Source organism: Miscanthus floridulus, chromosome 6, assembly GCF_019320115.1.
Source record: "Miscanthus floridulus cultivar M001 chromosome 6, ASM1932011v1, whole genome shotgun sequence".
Lineage (NCBI taxonomy): Eukaryota > Viridiplantae > Streptophyta > Magnoliopsida > Poales > Poaceae > Miscanthus > Miscanthus floridulus.
In genome coordinates, this window is record NC_089585.1 from 111385132 (window position 1) to 111404836 (window position 19705).

General features: G+C 50.7%; 3 protein-coding genes across 5 annotated transcripts; 2 read left to right on the plus strand and 1 right to left on the minus strand.

The window, feature by feature from the left end:
* The first annotated feature begins 731 nt into the window (after window positions 1-731).
* LOC136456588 (probable CoA ligase CCL8) lies at window positions 732-13717 on the plus strand. Of its 2 annotated transcripts, XM_066456506.1 has the most exons (17): window positions 752-972; window positions 1721-1893; window positions 7776-7979; window positions 8593-8794; window positions 9053-9141; window positions 9367-9435; window positions 10091-10144; window positions 10616-10723; window positions 10834-10932; window positions 11460-11552; window positions 11635-11712; window positions 11814-11915; window positions 12241-12331; window positions 12593-12666; window positions 12881-13060; window positions 13414-13467; window positions 13539-13717. In XM_066456506.1, exons 1-17 carry the CDS (start codon window positions 798-800, stop codon window positions 13575-13577), a joined length of 1884 nt encoding a protein of 627 aa, XP_066312603.1. In that variant the 5' UTR covers window positions 752-797; the 3' UTR covers window positions 13578-13717. The 2 variants fall into 2 exon arrangements, with proteins under 2 accessions (XP_066312604.1, XP_066312603.1); XM_066456507.1 differs by lacking the exons at window positions 12593-12666; window positions 13414-13467; window positions 13539-13717 and having other exon boundaries at window positions 732-972.
* Window positions 13718-13857: 140 nt separating this feature from the next.
* LOC136456589 (protein NRT1/ PTR FAMILY 1.2-like) lies at window positions 13858-17140 on the minus strand. 2 transcript variants are annotated; one of them, XM_066456509.1, is made up of 4 exons: window positions 16075-17140; window positions 15625-15842; window positions 14960-15507; window positions 13858-14848 (listed from the first exon to the last, which is right to left on the minus strand). In XM_066456509.1, exons 1-4 carry the CDS (start codon window positions 16169-16171, stop codon window positions 13981-13983), a joined length of 1731 nt encoding a protein of 576 aa, XP_066312606.1. In that variant the 5' UTR covers window positions 16172-17140; the 3' UTR covers window positions 13858-13980. The 2 variants fall into 2 exon arrangements, with proteins under 2 accessions (XP_066312606.1, XP_066312605.1); XM_066456508.1 differs by having other exon boundaries at window positions 13858-15507.
* An 89-nt stretch (window positions 17141-17229) lies between these two features.
* LOC136461016 (uncharacterized) lies at window positions 17230-19455 on the plus strand. Its single transcript, XM_066460501.1, has 3 exons — window positions 17230-17566; window positions 17719-17823; window positions 18005-19455. Exons 1-3 carry the CDS (start codon window positions 17230-17232, stop codon window positions 19453-19455), a joined length of 1893 nt encoding a protein of 630 aa, XP_066316598.1.
* The last annotated feature ends 250 nt before the right edge of the window (window positions 19456-19705 follow it).

Genomic DNA, 19705 nt, shown 5'->3' on the forward strand with positions numbered 1-19705 from the left:
CACGTGGAGAGATAGCCCAGTTGCCGACTAGCACAGACGGGGAGATGCGTCATCACCGGCGAGACGCGACGGAGCGGAGCACGTCAGCCATCGTGGGCGGAGCAAGGGTGCAGGGGAGCTCGGCATCGTGGCCGTCGGCGCATGTGCAGCCCGCCTTTGTAGTGTCGGAGTGATGAATAAGAGATCGAGTAGATTTGTTTTTATTTCTTCTTTATTCTTTTGCCTTTGTTAGACTGACGGAGGTCCACGGTGCTGATGCCATTGCCTCGAGAAGCGACGGAATGCTATTTTTTATAACAGTTTTCTTTTTGGTGGTATTTCACGTGACAGCTTTTTTTCCGGGTAAATTTTTATTCTTACGATCTTTCAGTGCTATAAAGTCAATTTTTCTTTAAAAGTATTACACGTAATAGAGTAATAGAGATGATGTTGATATTTGTTGTAATTATTAAAGGATGATATGGATAACTTATTTGAAAGCATTGCAAGTTAGTAGGATATTCGGTGAAGAATGACCTGGACACCTTTGAACAAACGAGAGAAAACATAAAGAGTAGATTTGAAACAGACTATCACCCACCATCATCAAGCGACCAACGCGGCTCCACCCGGACCCGGCGTCCCCCGCTCCGTCCGGCCATTCCGTTGTTCCGGCCAACCAACCTAGTATACTCGAGTACTCGACGATGGGCGGGGGCACTCGTACGAGCCCGAGAGAACAGCGACCGGCGAGAGTGAGAGACCCACCCACGAAACCGCGAGGCGCCGCACACCAACAAACCCGGCGCTGCCCGTAAATGCGAACGCAGGCGTGGGGGCGCGGGGCGGTGACGCGCTTGATGACGCCATTCAATCGCCGCGCGGCCCACGCGTCTTCTCCCCACCTGCTACGCGCCTGCTCATCCTCCTCTTATACCATCGCCCTCTCTCGCCTCCGACGCCACTCCACCTCTTCTTCCTCCTCCTCTCCAGGTCGGCTACTCCACTTCCTCGCTCTGTCTTTTTGTTTGTTTCGTTTTCGGTTCAGCGCCAGATGTTCGTCGTTTTGCCACAAGGACGTCCACTTGAGCTGGCAAATTTCGGCGACTCCTGGCCGGAGTTGGCGACGCGAAACTCAATTTTCCATGTCATGGTTTGGTAGAACGGAAGGTGTTCGCCGTTTTGCCTCAGCCGCTCAGCGGATGCCTTGCTAGAAGGTTGTAGGTGTAGTTGCGACTGCGGATCAACGAGACTGATCAGCAGATTTTTCTTAATAATGCATAAACGGTCCAATTGGGGGTCCAAATTGTGGACCAGTGAAGCACTGGGGATACAAAGGGGGTTGTCCTATGCTCCTAGTGGAGTAGTGGGTTTGCAACTAACTTCTTTGTGTCTCAGGGTGTAACGCGATCATGGTGCTCGGGCAGGATTCTTATAGACCTGCGTCTGTTGTTAGCTGTCTTTGAATTGCTGTGCTGCTTTCTAGTTACCACAGCTCTTGCATGGCTCAGCATGCGCTTCATGGTCATGGGTTTCTCTAAGAAGCAGTGGTCTAGGTTAATGGCCATCTGACTGACTTCGTAGAGGAATTCGTGCTGACTGTTTTATCAGTGCACAGCACTTGGTTTGTTAGTCATCAAATTTGCATGCTGTGGTTTGAAGCTTCTAGCTAAATACTTAAATTATCGCACAATCATTTCGTTTTTGCTCTCTAACGTTTCCATTTCCTTGTGTTCTTTAGCATACAGTGCCAGACAGGATACCCATACATTCATGGAGGTGGTTCAAGAAGTCCTTAAGCATGGCTCAGCAGATGGTGTCCGTGCTGTCATACGAGCCGACAAAAAGAGCTACAGCCTTGTCCAGCTCATTGCAGCCTCTTTTGATGTCCACAACATTCTGTGCAGCAAAAATGTACCACAGCTCCTTTTATGCTCTGCATATTCATTTAAGATTTCCCATTCAGTGTCATTTCGAGGTTCTCATATGATTGTTTTCTTAGCTTCCCTTTTCCTTTGTCTGGATGCAGTATGATATAATTTTCAGTCATAACATGGGAATCCTTACGAAATGCATTAATGCAAATAACATGTAAGTTCAGAATTCATGACTACGTTGAAGCAGTCCTGGTGGGTGCACATAGGAAACTGGGAGGGTACTTCTGGTGTATGTGTTCCGCAGGATTGCTCTGAAAACTGGCTGGAAGATCTTGATTAGAGGATGCTGTATCAGATATTTTCATTCAAACAATTAGTTTGTCCTGTCCTTTACCTTGCATGTTTGCAACGAGGCCTCATCAATGTCTTAATTGCACAAGCTTTTCTGTAAATCTGTCTTCTAAATTCCAAATCTGTTTACCAAGATAATTGCCTCCCCTCAAGTTTACTTCTGAGAATACGGTGACCAACTGTGTCAAGGACGTCAGGTCCGAGACTAGCAGGACCCCGGCTACGGAGTTCGTAGCCGCGACCCGTGGTAGCTGGGCGAGGTTTTGCCCCTCAGCTCCAGTCGGTTTAGAGGAGGAAGAAGAGAGATTAGGTAATGATTCTTTTTTTATTATTATTCATCCTGATTATTCTCATATATAGGCCATTCGGCACTACAAATTGGAGCTAATTGCTCCTAAATCTAAGGTCTTGATCGGCTATTATTTCCATCTAGCCACTTGCCATTTCTTCCTGATCTGCATGCCTGGAGATCACGCCCATATCTTCAGCTGGCATGCCTGCCTGCATGGCGACCGCGCCCAGATCCTCAGTGGCTCTGCGACCATCCCGGGCGCGCCGTTTCCTTGTATAGGCGTGGCCCCACATGACATATCTCCCCCCTCGACTAGCAGCTCGTCCTCGAGCTAGAACGCAGGGTACTTGTGGAGGAAGGAGTCCACATCTTCTCAGGTTGCAGAGGTCGCGGTGTCTCCCTTCCATTGGATGAGCACCTGTCGAACGCCGTGAGCCAGGCGGATGCGCACTGCCCGTTCGTGCCCGGAACAGCGGCGCCGTTGTGGATGACCGGGAGAGGTGGCGGTGTAGCCGGCGGATCACCGATGAACTTCTTGAGGAGGCCGATATGGAAGACGTCATGCAGCCTAGTGTGCGGAGGCAAGGCGAGGCGCACGGCAACCTCATTGATGAGCTCGGTGACGCGGTACGGCCCGAAGAAGCGAGGCTTCAGCTTTCCTGTGGTCGCCTGGGGCAGTGAGGCGGTCGGGCGATGGCGTAGACGAAGTAGAACCCAGTCGCCCACCGCGTAGGAGACTTGCCGGTGCAGCTTGTCGTAGTGCAGCTTCTGGACCGCCTGGGCTTGTTCAAGCCGGTAGTGGACGTCCTCCAGAAACTCGTCGCGGTCTGCCATGCTCTTGGCGACGGCAGCGACACGAGTCTCGCCCGGCTCATAGGACCGAATGGTAGGCGGGTCCCGGCCGTGGACCACCCGGAACGACGTGTCGCGGAGCGAAGTTTGATAGGCCGTGTTGTAGATGTATTCCGCCCACGGTAGCCAACGAAGCCACTGACGGGGCCGGTCGCCGGTGAAGCAGCGTAGGTACATGACAATGACGCGGTTGGCTGCCTCCGTCTGGCCATCCGATTGCGGATGAAAAGCCGTTGTCATGTGCAGCTTGGCGCCCATGAGACGCATCAGCTCCCTCCAGAACTTGGAAGTGAACACCGGATCGCGGTCGGACACCACCGACTGAGGCATGCCATGGAGTCGAACAATGTCGGTGAAGAAATCCTGGGCCATGGACTCTGCAGAATATGGATGAGCCAGGGGAATGAAATGGCAATACTTGCTGAAACGATCCACCACTGTCAGTATGACAGATTTTCCCCCGACGCGCGGCAGCGCCTCCACGAAGTCCAGACCGATGTCGGTCCAGACCGTCTGCGGGACCGGCAGCGGCATGAGCAGGCCAGCCGGATGAAGATGTTCTGATTTGTATCGCTGGCAGGTGGAGCAAGCTCGGACATAGTCCTGGACCAAGCGGCGCATTTGGGGAAGTGGAAGTCGCGGCGGAGGCGGTGCACGGTGCGCTGCACACCCTCGTGGCCGTCCTCGTGCACGACGGCCATGATTTCCGGCAGTAGTGGTGACGCCGGCGGAACGTAGAGGCGAGAATCATAGGCCACCATGTCGTCGATGAGGGACCACGGCGCCACCCGGGTGCCTGCAGTGATCTCGTCCCTGATGGCGACGAGGGCCGGATTGGTGTCCTGAGCCTGGCGGAGGCGCTCGATGTAGTCGAACCGAGGCGCAGAGATGGCGAGGACAGCACCCTCTTCAGTGTCGCGGCGCGAGAGGGCGTCGGCCACCGTGTTCGTAGCGCCGGGCTTGTACTCAACGGTGAAGTCGAACCCGAGGAGCTTGCCGACCCAATGATGCTGTGGGATCGTCGCGAGGCGCTGGTCGAGGAGAAATTTGAGGCTGCAGTGGTCCGTGCGCACCAGGGAGCGGCATCCCCAGAGATACGGACGCCAATGACGGATGGCATGGACGAGGCCGATCAGTTCCCGTTCGTAGGCGGCGAGGGAACAGTGTCGCGACGGGCCGGGCCGGCTGAAGTAGGCGATCGGGTGTTTCTCCTGGATGAGCACTGCCCCGAACCCATGGGTCGATGCATCGCACTCGACGACGAACGGCTTGTCGAAGTCCGGCAAGGACAGAACCGGAGCCGAGGTGACCGCGGCTTTGAGGGCCTGGAATGCCGCGGTGGCGTCGGGGGTCCAGCGGAACCCTTCCTTCTTTAACAGCGCCGTGAGGGGAGCAGCAATGGTGTCGTAGTCGTGGACGAACTTGCGGTAGTACCCCGCCAAGCCAAGGAAGCCCCGTACTGCACGCGCCGAGCGAGGCTGGGGCCAGTCATGGACCGCCTACACCTTGGCAGGATCCATGGCGACACCGGCCTCGGTGATGACGTGCCCCAGGTAGGAGATGGAGGCGACCCCAAAAGTGCACTTAGAACGCTTGACGAAGAGCCGGTGCTGCTGCAGCACGGTGAGGACGGCACGGAGGCGCCGGAGATGATCCGCCCAAGATGAGCTGTAGACGAGGATGTCATAAAAAAACACGAGCACAAACCGGCGAAGGAAAGGGCGTAGGACGTCGGTCATCAGCGCTTGGAATGTGGCCGGAGTGTTGCACAGCCCGAACGGCATCACCAGAAACTCGTACAGCCCGTCGTGTGTGCGGAACGCCGTCTTGGCGATGTCGGTGGGGCACATGCGGACCTGGTGGTAGCCCGAGCGAAGGTCCAGCTTGGTGAAGAACTTTGCGCCGTGGAGTTCGTCCAGCAACTCAACCACTGGGATGGGAAAAGCATCCTTGACGGTGATCGCGTTCAAGGCGCGGTAATCGACGCAGAAACGCCACGACCCGTCGGCCTTCTTGACGAGGAGGACTGGGGAAGAGAAGGCCGAAGAGCTCCGGCGTATGAGCCCCTGGTCCAGCATGGTGGCGCATTGCCGCTCCAGCTCGTCCTTGTGCGTCGCCGGGTACCGGTAGGGGCGGACGGCCACAGGCTGCGATCCTGGCAGGAGGATGATGCTGTGGTCTCGGCTGCGAGGAGGAGGCAGCCCGTGGGGCTCGGCGAAGACATCGGAGAAGGAGTCGAGGAGCTCGTCCAGCAGGGTGGCGCTGGCAGTAGTTGCACGGAGGCCGGGTGTGGCAGGGCCTGCCATCCCGTGCCAGCAGACGTCACGCGCGTTCCGCTTGAATGTCATCGTCCGGGCACGGAAATCCTAGAGGATCGGCCCCAGCGATGCGAGCCATTGCGTGCCGAGGACCACGTCGTAGCCGGCGAGAGGCATGACGAACAGGTCTGCGACAAAGGTGTCGCCGCTGATGGTGAGCGTGGCCTGGCGGATGACGCCTAGGCAGGAGACGCGCTCGCCGTTGGCCACCGTGGCCGTCAGGTGAGGCCGGTGCTGCAGAGGAAGTCCTATGCGCTGTGCGGCTGCCTCGGAGATGAAATTGTGGGTCGATCCGGAGTCGAGGAGCGCGATGAGGGACGTGTCGCCCAGCGCGACCTGGATTTGCATCGTGTCGCTGAAGTGGACGCCGGCGATGGCGTGGAGCGAGAAGTGGGGACTCGTCTCGGTGTTGCCTTCTTCAACGTCCTTGTCGTCCTCCACAACGCCCTCCAGCAAGAAAAGGCGCTTGCAGTGGCCCCGGCCGAACTTCTTGTCGCAATTGTAGCAGAGGGCCAAGCGACGGCGTTCCTCCTGCTCGGCCTGGGTGAGGCGCTTGACCGGCCAGCCCTCCACGGTGACTGTGGCCGGGGCGGTCGAGTTGGTCATGGGCGGCGCCGGCAGAGCAAGACGCGGTGCGGGCGCTGGTAAGAGGCCTCCGGGCGCCGCGCGAGGTGGAGGCGCCACGTACTGCTCCTGCAGTTCGAGCTTGCGCGCCAGGCTCATAGCTCTGGCGAGGGACTGCGGATTATGCACCTCGACGTCGAAGCTGAGCGGCGGTTGGAGGCCTGCGGTGAAGAGCTGGACCCGTTGTTCCTCGTCCAGGCGGCCCGCGCGAGGGAGGAGCGCTTGGAAGCGATCCTGGTACTCCGCGACGGTGCCCGTACGCTTGCACGCCGCCAATTCGCCGAGCGGGTTTGAGCGCAGAGGAGGTCCGAAGCGCAAGTGCAGCAGGTCCTTGAAACGGCGCCACGACGGAATTCCCTCGTCCTGCTGTATCTGGATGTACCACATCTGGGCACCTTCCTCCAAATTGTAGGAGGCCATCCAAACCTTCTCCTCCTCCATGATGCGCTACTGGTGGAAGTAGGATTCGCAGCGGTTAATGAAGATGAGTGGATCGGATTTGCCGTCATACCGCGGAAAATCCAATTTCTGGAACCGTGGCGGCCGGTCCTGGTGGTGCTCCCCTGTGGCGGACTTGTTGCCAGAGGAAGACGACGTCGGTTGGGCAGCGTTCAGGCGTTGGATCGCCTAAGAGTTGGCATCGACTGATGCCTGCAGAGACTTGAGGGTGGCGGCCAGGGCGTCCAGAGTAGCCTGTAGAGCGGCCTCCCGGTCTCCCATGACAGCAGATTGGTGAGGGGTGGGCGGGGCAGACGTAGCTCGGAGCGGCGGCGGAGGCGAGGATGATCGGCGGAGGCGAGGAAGGCCTGAATCGTGATACCAGGTTGTCAAGGACATCAGGTCCGAGACTAGCAGGACCCCGGCTACGGAGTTCGTAGCCGCGACCCGTGGTAGCTGGGCGAGGTTTTGCCCCTCAGCTCCAGTCGGTTTAGAGGAGGAAGAAGAGAGATTAGGTAATGATTCTTTCTTGATTATTATTCATCCTGATTATTCTCATATATAGGCCATTCGGCACTACAAATTGGAGCTAATTGCTCCTAAATCTAAGGTCTTGATCGGCTATTATTTCCATCTAGCCACTTGCCATTTCTTCCTGATCTGCATGTCTGGAGATCACGCCCATATCTTCAGCTGGCGTGCCTACCTGCATGGCGACCGCGCCCAGATCCTCAGTGGCTCTGCGACCATCCCGGGCGCGCCGTTTCCTTGTATAGGCGTGGCCCCACATGACAAACTGGATCCCGCTTCCCCAGACATTTTGTTTTGGCTTAGTAGTTTAATGCATAAGTTAACTGCAAGGAACTTTGTTGACCAAATCTACAGGAGTTTGCTTCCTTAGTCAATTTTGTTACGACCAAATAGTTTAATGCATTAAGTCTACCTTACAGAGCTCTGTTAAACATAAACTGTACTTGTTCTGTTAATCTGTTTAATGCCTATTAATAATACACAAGCAAAACCTCACCTTTTCTGTTCTTTTAGATGACACGCAATGGAATACAAGATTCTTCTTCCAAAGGAATAAATGGTACAGGATTCCTTCTTGGAGCTCGTGTTGGCATTGTGGCTAAACCCTCTCCTGAATTTGTTGCTGGGGTCTTTGGAACCTGGCTTTCTGGTGGAGTTGCAGTACCCCTTGCCCTTAGCTATCCAGAAGCTGAGCTTCTTCATGTCATGAATGACTCGGTTTGTTCCAAGCTTACAGCAACATTTCATATTGCAACATATCATTATATAAATGAAATGCGCCCATTTTCTGCTGCCATGCTATGATTCTATTTTGATCTTTTCTTGTAAGTATAATGTTACAAAAAAAGCAAATCACTATGCAGATGTAGATAGCAATGTTTATTATTAACTCTTAAATTGGGCACACGGGATGATTGGACAGCTTCTAGCTTACACATATGTACAGACTTCGTATACAAATGAACACATTTTTGTGGCTGAAGCAGATTTCTGTACCTAATTGGGTTTGCACACCTTTGCACTTGAAAAGGTTCACAAAAAAAGGACAAAAAACAAATAAAGAAAGATACAAAAGACTTGCTGCAGGGTTTTGTGCAAAAAAAAAAAAAATGATGTTATGTGCACTTCACCAAAAAAAAGAACTTAATTACAAAAGATTTTAAACTTTTGTCTTCTTTTTTTTTTTGCATTGTGCATGTGATCATAATGTTTTATATTCTTTTGCAAGTGCTGCACCATGTTCTATTGTGAACTACAATCTATGAACTTTATAAAGCATCGAAATCCAAGTCAATTTGTTCTTTTAGTTTCTAATTTCTGCGACTTATAGGATATTTCTATGGTTTTAAGCACCAAGGAGCATCATGAAGTCATGGAGAACCTTTCTATCAAGTGTTCTGCTTATTGTTCTCTTCTTCCACCTGTCACTAGTATACCTTCAAAGATAAATCCCCAAGAACCTTCAAGCAATGAGGCGACTTCATCAGTCTCTACTTTAATAACTCAGATCAACAGTTCAAAGAAAATCAAAGGTGAATTGCTCACCTCTCTCTCTCTCTCTCTCTCTCTCTCTCTCTCTCTCTCTCTCCACTGCAACTTGAACTTAGTGGCTGATATTTCTTGCTGTTTCTATAGTCCCCCTTTGTGTTTGAACTATTATTTCTATACTCTCCTTTTATGTCTCTACTGTTACTTCCATACAACCCTGAGAACTTACTCACTAATAATTCCAAATATTTTTTTTTTGCTTGCTCCTACTAACCTCTATTTTCTGGAGTTTGATTATACAGGTGATGACCCTGCTCTTATCCTTTACACAAGTGGCACAACTGGTAAACCAAAAGGAGTAGTTCACACCCACAAGGGCATACTTTCTCAGGTGCGTTTTCATCTTTAAATAGATATATAAATGGTTCTATAAACTGTTGAACAATGTACAGAAGCAAGAAGGCAATATTTTTTTTTATATTGTTGATTCTATTTCTCTATTTTTGCCACATTTCCATGGTTTGTGTGACTTGTTTTTTTATTTCCTATATGATCGTTTTAGATGGCATGATAGATGATGTAATATACGTAACATTTATCCTCACTGATTTGGCAGGTTCAAATTCTATCAGAAGCGTGGGGATATCGAAGTGAAGACCAATTTCTGCACTGTCTCCCGCTGCATCATATCCACAATGAATGCTGTTGCTATTTAAGTTTTTAGCACTATTCATATGCTGATATTTCGTATTGTTTTTTTTTTCCACACCTTATTGTGATTGCAGTATTCAATGTTCAGCAACACAGATTAGTAGGTGTCTAAGTATATCAATGTTTTGGCAGTAGTCCTGCATGAAAAGTTGAGATAGGTTAGAACAGTACAGTACATAAACCCATACATTCCCAACATAGCACTTCCATGAAATGTTTCTACTTGAAGTGGAGGAAGGAAGTGTAAGCTGCTTGCTATGGATGCATGGGCCAGCTCCACATGGATCCTGATTCTTGACATACTGGGCATACAGTGGTTTTAAGTGCAGTTGTACTACATGATATCTTGTCTTCTCTCTTAGGAAAATGTTTGGTACCATTAGTTCTTTACTCTTCTTTCACTTGTTTAGTTGTCATACTCCTTCTGGTTTGAAGCACCAAATACTTGCACCAGTCCCTTCAATTAGAAAACAAAATTGAAAACTATGTAATAGGATGGTAGCTAGGAGTAGAACTAGGACCACATTGCATTTTTTATTTTGAACAGTGATAGCGTCCCTTATTATGATTATGTTCGGGGGGATCCATTTGTTTGTCATTATTGTTGAAGTCCTTAACTTTCAAGTGTACATGTGCATGGCCTTTTCAATGCTCTATTTGCACCCCTTTATTCAGGATCAGTGGTAATTTCTGTCCCTATTTATCTCTAAATGCTCAATTTAGGAGAAAAATGCTGTTTGGTCAAAAGATATTGGGTGTGTTTGGGACCACAGTTGCAGACCGCACGGTGTACCACAGCCGCCGACCCGCGGCACGGGAACGCAGGAGCTAGTTCATTTTCGTGGTCCCGGTGCCGTATGCAGTCGATTGTCGCAGTCCTGGTGCCATGTGCAGTCGAGAGAATCGTCTGCATCGCGGGGCATTTGACACGATTCTTTGCTTGTCTTTGCCGCCAACGCAGTCCCAAACATGCCAATTGTGGCTTAGTTTAGGTGAACTGGTCTTCTATAGCTATTGGAGTTTTGGAGTTCTCTTTTGCGGACATAATAGATCCATTTGCATTTTTGATTTAGGAGATGTGAACAATGAAGCTTGTTTCAGCAGCACATCTACAAAGTTTCTTCCATGGTAACGTATATTTTTTGTGATCGCAGGTTGAGTTTATACCAAAATTCAGTGTAAGCGGGATATGGCAGAGATGGCGAGAATCATATCCCAACGATGGTAGTAAAAATAAAGAGGCCATTACAGTATTTACTGGAGTATGATTCGCTGTCATAGCATAACAGTCTATCTTCAGATTATTCCAAACTACTATCTGTCTTCATATTGTTTGATACGTTAAGGTAATTTGATACTTCTTTTATGGCAGGTTCCAACCATGTATACACGTCTGCTGCAAGGGTATGATAGTATGGATCCTGATCAACAGTCGGCCTCTTCTTATGCTGCAAAGCATCTGAGGTTAATGGTAAGTTCTTCATGTTCATTGGAAGCAGTGTTTAAGTCTTTCTCTAGCTCCCTTCGTTCCTGAAATCCTCACAGCTACATGCTATGTACAAAAGTACTTGAAAGTATTCAAATTTATGATACATGGTTTAAGGAAATATCCATGGGCATGGACCCTTGGATTCTGCTATTGGATCTGTGAAGTCCAACAGGCATTGTGGCTATGCTTGTTCAATCAACTGCATAACTACCTAATTAGGGACCTCGGGATTTATGCTACACTCCGTTCAATGACCAAGAGGTCCTCAATGTGTCTTAATTATCTCTCTGACACCGAGTGTGTGCGAGGGAGAGCTAAGATATACTTCTTTCCTTTATATATTCTTCATTTTTCACTTGCTGTGTATCGAAGTGTAATTTCCTGGTTTGTGTTTGACTCTTACAGCTGTATTCTTAGTGAGTTTTCCTGTAGACCTTTTTCAGCTCTATCATGGAACTGATGCATGAATTATAAAGATTTTATCATTAATACTCATTGAATCACTGCAGATGTGTGGATCATCAGCTCTTCCATCCCCACTTATGAAGAGGTGGGAGGAAGTGACAGGCCACCGTCTTTTGGAACGCTATGGTATGACTGAGGTAAAAAAATATTAACTCTTCCCCATCTAGTCAATACACTAATTAACTACATGACTTCTGATAGACTTAATATTGGTTACAGTTTGTCATGGCGCTGTCTAATCCATTGCATGGTATCCGAAAAGAAGGTACAGTTGGTAAACCCCTTCCACGCGTTGAGGTATGATGAACAATTCATGGGAGTTAGAAGTATCATCAAAGCATTAGTTGTTCTGTGTATTCTGCATTGCTTCATAGCTTTAAAGCATCTTTCTGACTCAGGCCAAGATTATTATGGAGGATGGGACTGAAACTACAACTGGAGTTGGTGAGCTCTGCATTAGAAGTCCATCCCTTTTCAAGGAGTATTGGAAAAGACCAGAGGTATGATTCTGCTGTTTCTGCTTTTGCCAATTGATGATCATGTTGTACAGTTTTGGAGGGAACATTCCATTTCCTTTAGGAAGGTCCTACTCCTTACTAACTACAGCTGTAAACCATACATCTTTTCATTTTGATGCAATACCATGTATTGTTTTTTAATACTTTGTATTTTTAAGATTGCTGGCATTGACATTTCTGCTAAGCTGTACTACTCCAATGTCAAATTTACAAAGTATTTCAGTCATATAGGAACCAGTAAAGGACGCCTGCTGAGAAGTTAATATACATTATTTCATCATTGAAAATGGTGAATTTCTGTTTGCAGGTCACAGCAGAATCCTTCATTGATGGCGGATTCTTCAAGACAGGTGATACAGTAACTGTAGATGAGGAAGGATACTTCATAATTTTGGGACGTAAGTAACACTTTATGCACACGCACACTTGCGTCTTTCTAGTTGCTGTTTTCATTACCTCATGGTGTTAAGGGTGTGTTTGGATGACGACCTGGCTGGCAGCCGCCTGCCAGGCAAAGCATCCTGGCCACAGGCATAGCAAATCAGACGCATGACCTTGCCTGGGCCAGGCAAAAATCCCATGCTCTCATTCAAACACACCCTCTGCCTGGGGTCAGAGCTTTGGATTGCTTGTAGCCTCATTTGCACTACCTTGTGCAGGCACAAATGCAGACATTATGAAATTTGGCGGTTACAAGTTGTCAGCTTTAGAAATTGAGGCAGTACTGTTAGAGGTAAATTTGGATACACTGGAAACTACTTTTGAACTGTAGTCAGTACATGATATTAACAGAGTCAATGCACCTACAAAATCAGCTCACGTTGTCCTCAAATTTAGACTAACAGGTAGATATATTAGGCTGAAAGGTTTACTGAAGGCTTTGCACAACAGTCAAATAACTCCCTTTCCTACTCATGTTACCTAATCCCGTCTGTTTTTGTCTTCAGCATGATGCTGTACTGGAATGCGCTGTCCTTGGCTTGCCTGATGAAGCCTATGGGGAGGTTATATGTGCAATAATTGTGCCTAAGGAGGATGCAAAGAAAACGGCCGAGCAGGACTCAAAGCCAGTGCTAACCTTGGAAGCATTGACAAGTTGGTCGAAAGATAAGCTTGCTCCATACAAGGTTTGCTATTTGCATTATTTCGCCTTTTCCCTAGCTGCCTTTTACAGTTGGTCTTTCATAAATGTTTTTCCTTTGATTGTTTGGCTTTCGCCCAAGTACTTTCTGTTGCAGTGTTGCCTGCATTATAAAATTTTCAATTTGGTAACAGAAAGTGTCAGTAATAACTATTATAGTAAGTTAGTAACAAAAATGTTCATAAATCATTTACGACATTTATGACCTTAATAGACCTGCATTTACATAGCTATCTAGGTATGATCTTGTTAGCCTTCATGCCAGTCCAGACTCCTGAGTTTAAATACTCTATGGTATCATTTGCCAATGGTATTGGTTCTTTTTTCTGTGGATGCCAGATTCCAACAAAACTATACTTGTGGGATTCTCTTCCTCGGAATGCCATGGGAAAGGTGATGATATGATCTCCTTGAAAATACCCTCGTATTGTGCTTGTGATTGACTTAACCGTTGCTTATTTCAGGTTAACAAGAAGGAGCTGAAGAAATTATTAGGAGCTTAGTCATGCGTATAGATATATTTATTTTATTTCCTGCTTGAAGTTTAGTAAGTCGGTCTCATTATTGTGACTAGCAAATAAGTGCTTTCGTTATCATGCATGGAAGAATAAATTTCGAAACGGCGTGAGTTACATTGCACACACATTTCTTTCCTTATCAGAAAAGTTTCGAGTCACTGTGCAGTATGAAGTTATGCATCGACTTGTAGGAAGTCTAAAACTGCTGGTGACCCTGACAAATCTAGACAATGGTAACTAATAAGCTACTAGTAAAGTTAACTAGATGTTTTATACTACCACATATTGGACATTCAACTTTCAGAAGTTCATTGTTCAGCCCTACAAGGTTCTCACAGTAACACAAGCGTCCCAAGTCCCAACTCGGGCTTCAGTATTCAGTACAGGACTAGGGCTGCTCCGTGTTGTCGTCCTCTTCCCACTCCACGTTCTTCCCCTCCTCGCCATACACCCAGCAGCACCAAGCGAAGTACACGAAGTTCGCCACGCCGTAGGCCGTGAGCAGCCAGTAGTAGTAGTCGTAGTGCCCGACGTTCAAGTTGTCGACGAGCCAGCCCGTTCGCCCCCCTCGCCTGCTCGCCACCTGGACCACCTTCACGATGAGGGCGCCGGCCAGGTTGCCCACTCCGAAGGCCATGTACAGAAGCGCCATGCTGAAGCTGGCCATGCTCTTGGGCAGCTCGGTGTAGAAGAACTCGATCTCCCCGATGATGCCGAACGCCTCGGCGAGCCCTGCAAGCGCGAACTGCGGCACCAGCCAGAACGCCGAGATGGTGACCTCGCGCAGCGCCCGCCGCCGCCGCACGCCCTCCACTACCGCGGAGACAGCCGTCGACGCGGTGGCGAGGAGCAGGCCCCCACCGATGCGCTGCTTCATGGTGAGCCCGCGCTGGTTGCCCGTGTAGCGCTGCAGTGCCGGCTCGACCCACCTGTCGTAGCTGGCCGACCACAGCGACATGGTGGCCATGTTGAAGACAGCCAGGGAGCCGCTGGGAACGCGGAACCGGCCCGCGCCGACGCTGCGGTCCATAGTATCGGCCTGCTTCACGGCGAAGCTCTGGTTCAAGGCCAGGGCGAGGAAGATGGTGGAAGACCAGATCGGCAGGACGCGGATCGCCGACTTGAGCTGCTCCACCTGGTCCACCGTGCAGGGCCTCTTTCCGTCGTGGCCGTGCCGCTCGGAGGCCGCCGCGTCCGAGCCGTTGCAGAGCGCGTCCTCCTTGGTGCCACGGAGCAAGCACGCCTTGTTCAAGAACCTGAACTCAAACGCCAACGTGTTCGTCAGACCACGCATCCCTGAAAGTTGAAACGCTGCTTCTGCCTGCTGCATGTTGGGACGTGACGTGACACGTGAGAGAGTGACGTACCTCAGCTTGTCCGTGGGGACAGCGAGCTTGCAGTCCTTGAGGTGATGGTACACGCCATCGACGGTCTTGTCCGGCAGCCGCGCCCTGCGGTTCCTGATCGCCGCGCTGACGGCGGAGCCTATCCCGGCGAACATCTGCCTCTTGCCCTTCTCCTTGATGTAAAGGCTCGATCCCAGGAAGAAGCTGACCGTGGAGAGCAGCATGAGGCCCATCGGGACGGCGAACCCGACGTTCCAGCTGACGTTGTCCTGCAGGTAGACGATGGCCGTGACGGCGACCGTGAACGCCACGCCGATGGACGCGTAGTAGGCGTTGAAGTAGGCCTGCAGGATCCTGAGCCGACGCTGCTTGGGGTGCCTCAAGAACTGGTCCGCTCCGAACGCCATCGAGCACGGCCGGACGCCGCCGGCGCCGAGGGACAGGAATGCGAAGCCGGCGAGTAGCCACGCGAGGTGCCGCGTCCCCGGCGGCGTGCACTGGTCGCCGCTGTTGCACTCAGGCGGCCGCGCTCCAGGGACCGTGGCGGTCAGCCATAGGAAGACCATCCCCTGTGAACAGAATGCAGCAACGGAAGCAATCGTTCCAAGGAGTTAATTACCTTCTGGCAGCTAGCGGAGAGAAAAAGACAGACGGGCAGTGAGCCTCTCTGATCTCGGTGCACTTACAATCAGGCACGCGACGGAGCCTAGCCCGACGGCCATGAACCGGCCGAGGTACATGTCGGCGACGATGGCGCCAGGGATGGGCGCGAAGTTGGAGATGGCGCCCCACACGAACAGCATCGTTTGGGAGGTGACGGTGCTGAGGTGGTACTTGTCGGTCAGGTACGTGATCATGTTGGTGTTGAGCCCGAATCCAGCTACTTTCTCCAGCATCTCATTTGCTAGGCGGCATCCAAAACACAAAGAATTATCCATAAAAATCGAAGGCAAGCTAGGCGAGTGAGAATTTTTCGATCACAAAAGCCAATGAGAATTAAGAAGAGATGAACTACTTGAAGATTCCGCATAACCGGCAAGCAAAAGCTTGTAGTAGAGAACAAAATGACGACAAAAAAAGAGAGCAAATTGAGGACGATGACCAATAGTCAGTTTCAGAAGAGGATGGGAACTCACAGAAGATGAAGGGGAGGGCTCTGAACCCGCCCTTCTTGGCCTTGAAGCACTCTTCTCCTGCCGATTCAGTCTCGAAAGCAAGAGAGCGCTCCTCCATGGCGCGGTCCGGCCGGAACGCAAGCGCAAACGCTACTGAAAGATTTGGCCGGAGGAGCACCACTGCATATCTCAGCACAGCAGGGGCACCGGAATCACGCACTAAATAGATTCACCGGTAGACGGTAGGTAGGTCACAAGGGGCTGACAGCTAGTAGCTCCCGTCTAGGTAAAGACGTACGTAAGGTAATAACTAATAAGCACAGCAGCCAGAGCCCAGCGGCAAATTAGCTATAGGAAACCCTCGCATGCAAGCTTTTCTTTTCGTCCGGGACGACGATGCATCATGTGCACGCACATCGCCATCGCTTCCGTTTGCTTGCCCGGCTTAGACGGAGCAGGTCCTCGAAACTTTTCGCTTTTGAATGAATGTAAAAAAGACGGAGAAGTTCTGCCGATCGAAATCAACAAAAGGAGGCTGTTAATCGCAAGCACGGAAGCAACCCAATTTGGCATGTTTCGTCACTAATGACCGCCCTTAGTTTGTACCCACATGCACATCATTCATGCTACAGCAGTACCGCACCTATGAGCATGTAGCGAGAGCGCACTCGTGCTTCGTTTCGCAAGTGCAGCCGTGTACGAGCTGCATCCAAATCCCTTCGCTGGATGAGCGATGCAGAGGGGCAGAAAGACGAACGAGCTGCCCATGTACTTGCATCAAACATTTGGCCACCACAAAATGTTTAGCTGCTTCCTACACAAAAGTCAAAAAGATCCACTTCAGCTGTTTGACACGACCAAGAAGAGACCTGAACCAACACACTTCATCAAACCAAAAAAGGACAGCGCCCCCCGCACACTTTATACACCAAAAACAACCGGCCACCACATACCGATGATGCACGGCAAGGCTCTGCCTGCCTCCACCTTTGCCTTTTCACTCCGGCCGATCACATGTCCTTCGCCGTCTAGGCGCCCTCCAATTCCATCTTCGGAGCCTGCAGAGAAAAAGCTTCAGCAGGAGGTGTCTGGCTGGGTACAGATTTCGTGCGGTCCAGGAGGCTGGACCTAGCCGCCTTGGGGGTCCGGTCTGTGGATGCCCGGCCTTTGGAGGTTATGTTCACTGAAGAAGAGGTAACACGGGTGGTCAAGGAACTGCCGAATGACAAGGCCCCCGGACCTGATGGGCTAACTGGTCTCTTCTACAAATCTGCGTGGGAGGTGATCAAACCGGACATCATGAACGCATTACATGCTTTCTGGTCGCTGGATCACCGCAACTTCCATGCTGTTAACGAGGCTTTCATGGTGCTACTCAAGAAGAAAGACCACTCCACCGAGATTTGTGACTATCGTCCCATTAGTCTTATGCACAGTTTTGGAAAGCTCATAACGAAGTGCCTGGCCAACAGATTGGCAACTGTTCTAGGAGATCTGGTCAGGAATAATCAGAGTGCGTTCATCAAGGGCCGAAGCATACATGACAATGTTAGGGATGTTCAACTCACGTGCAAATCCTTGCACAAATTGAAGATGACTTGTGTTTTGCTCAAGGTGGATGTGGCCAAAGCGTTTGATTCGGTTGCATGGGTTTTCCTTCTGGAGGTGCTACAGCATATGGGCTTTGGGCTGAGATGGAGGAACTGGATGACTATGCTTCTGTCTACGGCAAGCACAAGGATTCTCCTCAACGGCAAGCCAGGCCTGAGGGTGTGTCATGCTAGGGGGCTACGGCAAGGAGACCCTCTATCGCCGATGCTGTTCGTTTTGGTCATGGAGGTACTCAACTCCTTCCTGACCTGGGTCGAAGAACACGGTTACCTCACACCGCTAGCTGGAATTCCAGGGGCCAGAGTCAGTTTATATGCCGATGACTTGGTCATTTTTGTAGTCCCATCTGAGAGTGATCTGTTGTCAATCAAAGGAGCCTTGTCCATCTTCGGCCTTGCCTCTGGGCTCTTCTCCAACCTCGACAAAAGTATGGCTACACCAATTCACTGCTCTGAGGAAGATATGGACAGAGTGCAGCGCATTCTTGCTTGCAAGATAGTATCGTTCCCATGTCGCTACCTGGGAGTGCCACTTTCGGTGCACCGGCTCAAGAGAGCGGATGAGCAGGCTCTCATTGATAAAGTGGCTGCAAGAATACCAGCTTGGAAAGGTAATCTTCTAAATGTTGCTGGACGCACGGAACTTGTCAAATCCACCCTTTCGGCCATACCTGTACACACTTCCATCGCCTTGTGCCTTTCAACGTGGGCAATTGAGATGATTGATAAGCTACGGAGGGGTTTTATTTGGGCTGGCACAGACACTGTGGCGGGAGGAAAATGTAAGGTGGCTTGGCTCAAGGTGTGCCGACCCAAAGTGTTAGGTGGGCTCGGTGTCACTGACTTGAGAAAGGCTGGGGTTGCACTCCGAGTTCGCTGGGTGTGGAAGGACAGACTTAGCGGCCGAGCGCCGGCGTCTGGGGAGCATGCTGTGCTGGCGCTCTTTCAGGCCGCAACGCTGCACCGCTTGGGGAACGGCCGATCCACGCTCTTCTGGATGGATCGTTGGCTCAATGGTAGCAGCCTGGAGCGCGAGGCACCTACTGCGTTTGCTGCAGTTGGGAGGAGGCGTCGACGGGCAACGGTGGCGAAGGCCCTGCCCGGAAATGCCTGGGTGCGTCACATCCGGGGGCCAGCTTCTATGCAGATGCTGCTAGACATATCACGTATCTGCGACCTCCTGGAGGAGGTGCAGCTATCGCTGGAGCCAGACACGTTCTGTTGGACGCCCTCGCCGGACCAAAGGTACTCTTCTGCCTCAGCTTATGGAGCAATGTTCTTTGGATCCTCCACGGTCTTTGGTGCAAAGTTCATCTGGAAAACACCTGCCCCGCCAAGAGTTCGCTTCTTTTACTGGCTAGCCATGCACAACCGCTGCTGGACCGGGGATCGCCGCTTCCGCCATGGTTTGCAAGATTCAAACCTTTGCATTTTCTGCGATCAAGAGCCTGAGACCCTGGACCATATCATTTTGGGTTGCTGTTTTAGTAGAGAAGTGTGGCTCATCTGCTTGTCAAGAGTACACATCAATCTGGATGGCTACGGGGGAGCTCGGGCCATGGAGTGGTGGATTGGCAACAGAAAGCTCGTCCCGAAGTTCTTTCGCAGGGGGTTCGACTCCTTCGTTTTACTGATTGGGTGGAGCTTGTGGAAGGAGCGGAACCATAGGACGTTCCAGGCTGGTGCAACCTCGCCGCCAAGGCTGGCCATGTTGATCAAGGAGGAAGCGGAGAGGTGGTGTGCGGCCGGGAACGCCCACCTTTCCAGGCTGCTCGCGCGTGCTTCAGCTTGAGCGCCGCTGTGCTGGTAGCTATCTTTTGTAACAATGTAGTGTCTTACCTTTGGATCCAGTAGTGCTAGGTGGCTTGGTAACGTTTTTGTTATCAAGTTTCGGTTACCTTGTTTTCGAAACTCTTAGCTTCTTAATGAAATACGCGCATAAGCGTGTTCTCAAAAAAAAAAAAAAAAAACTGTCACACGCCCCGACATACACGCACGCATGCGTTGCACGATGATGTGTATTGCACTGGATTTCGTGCCTC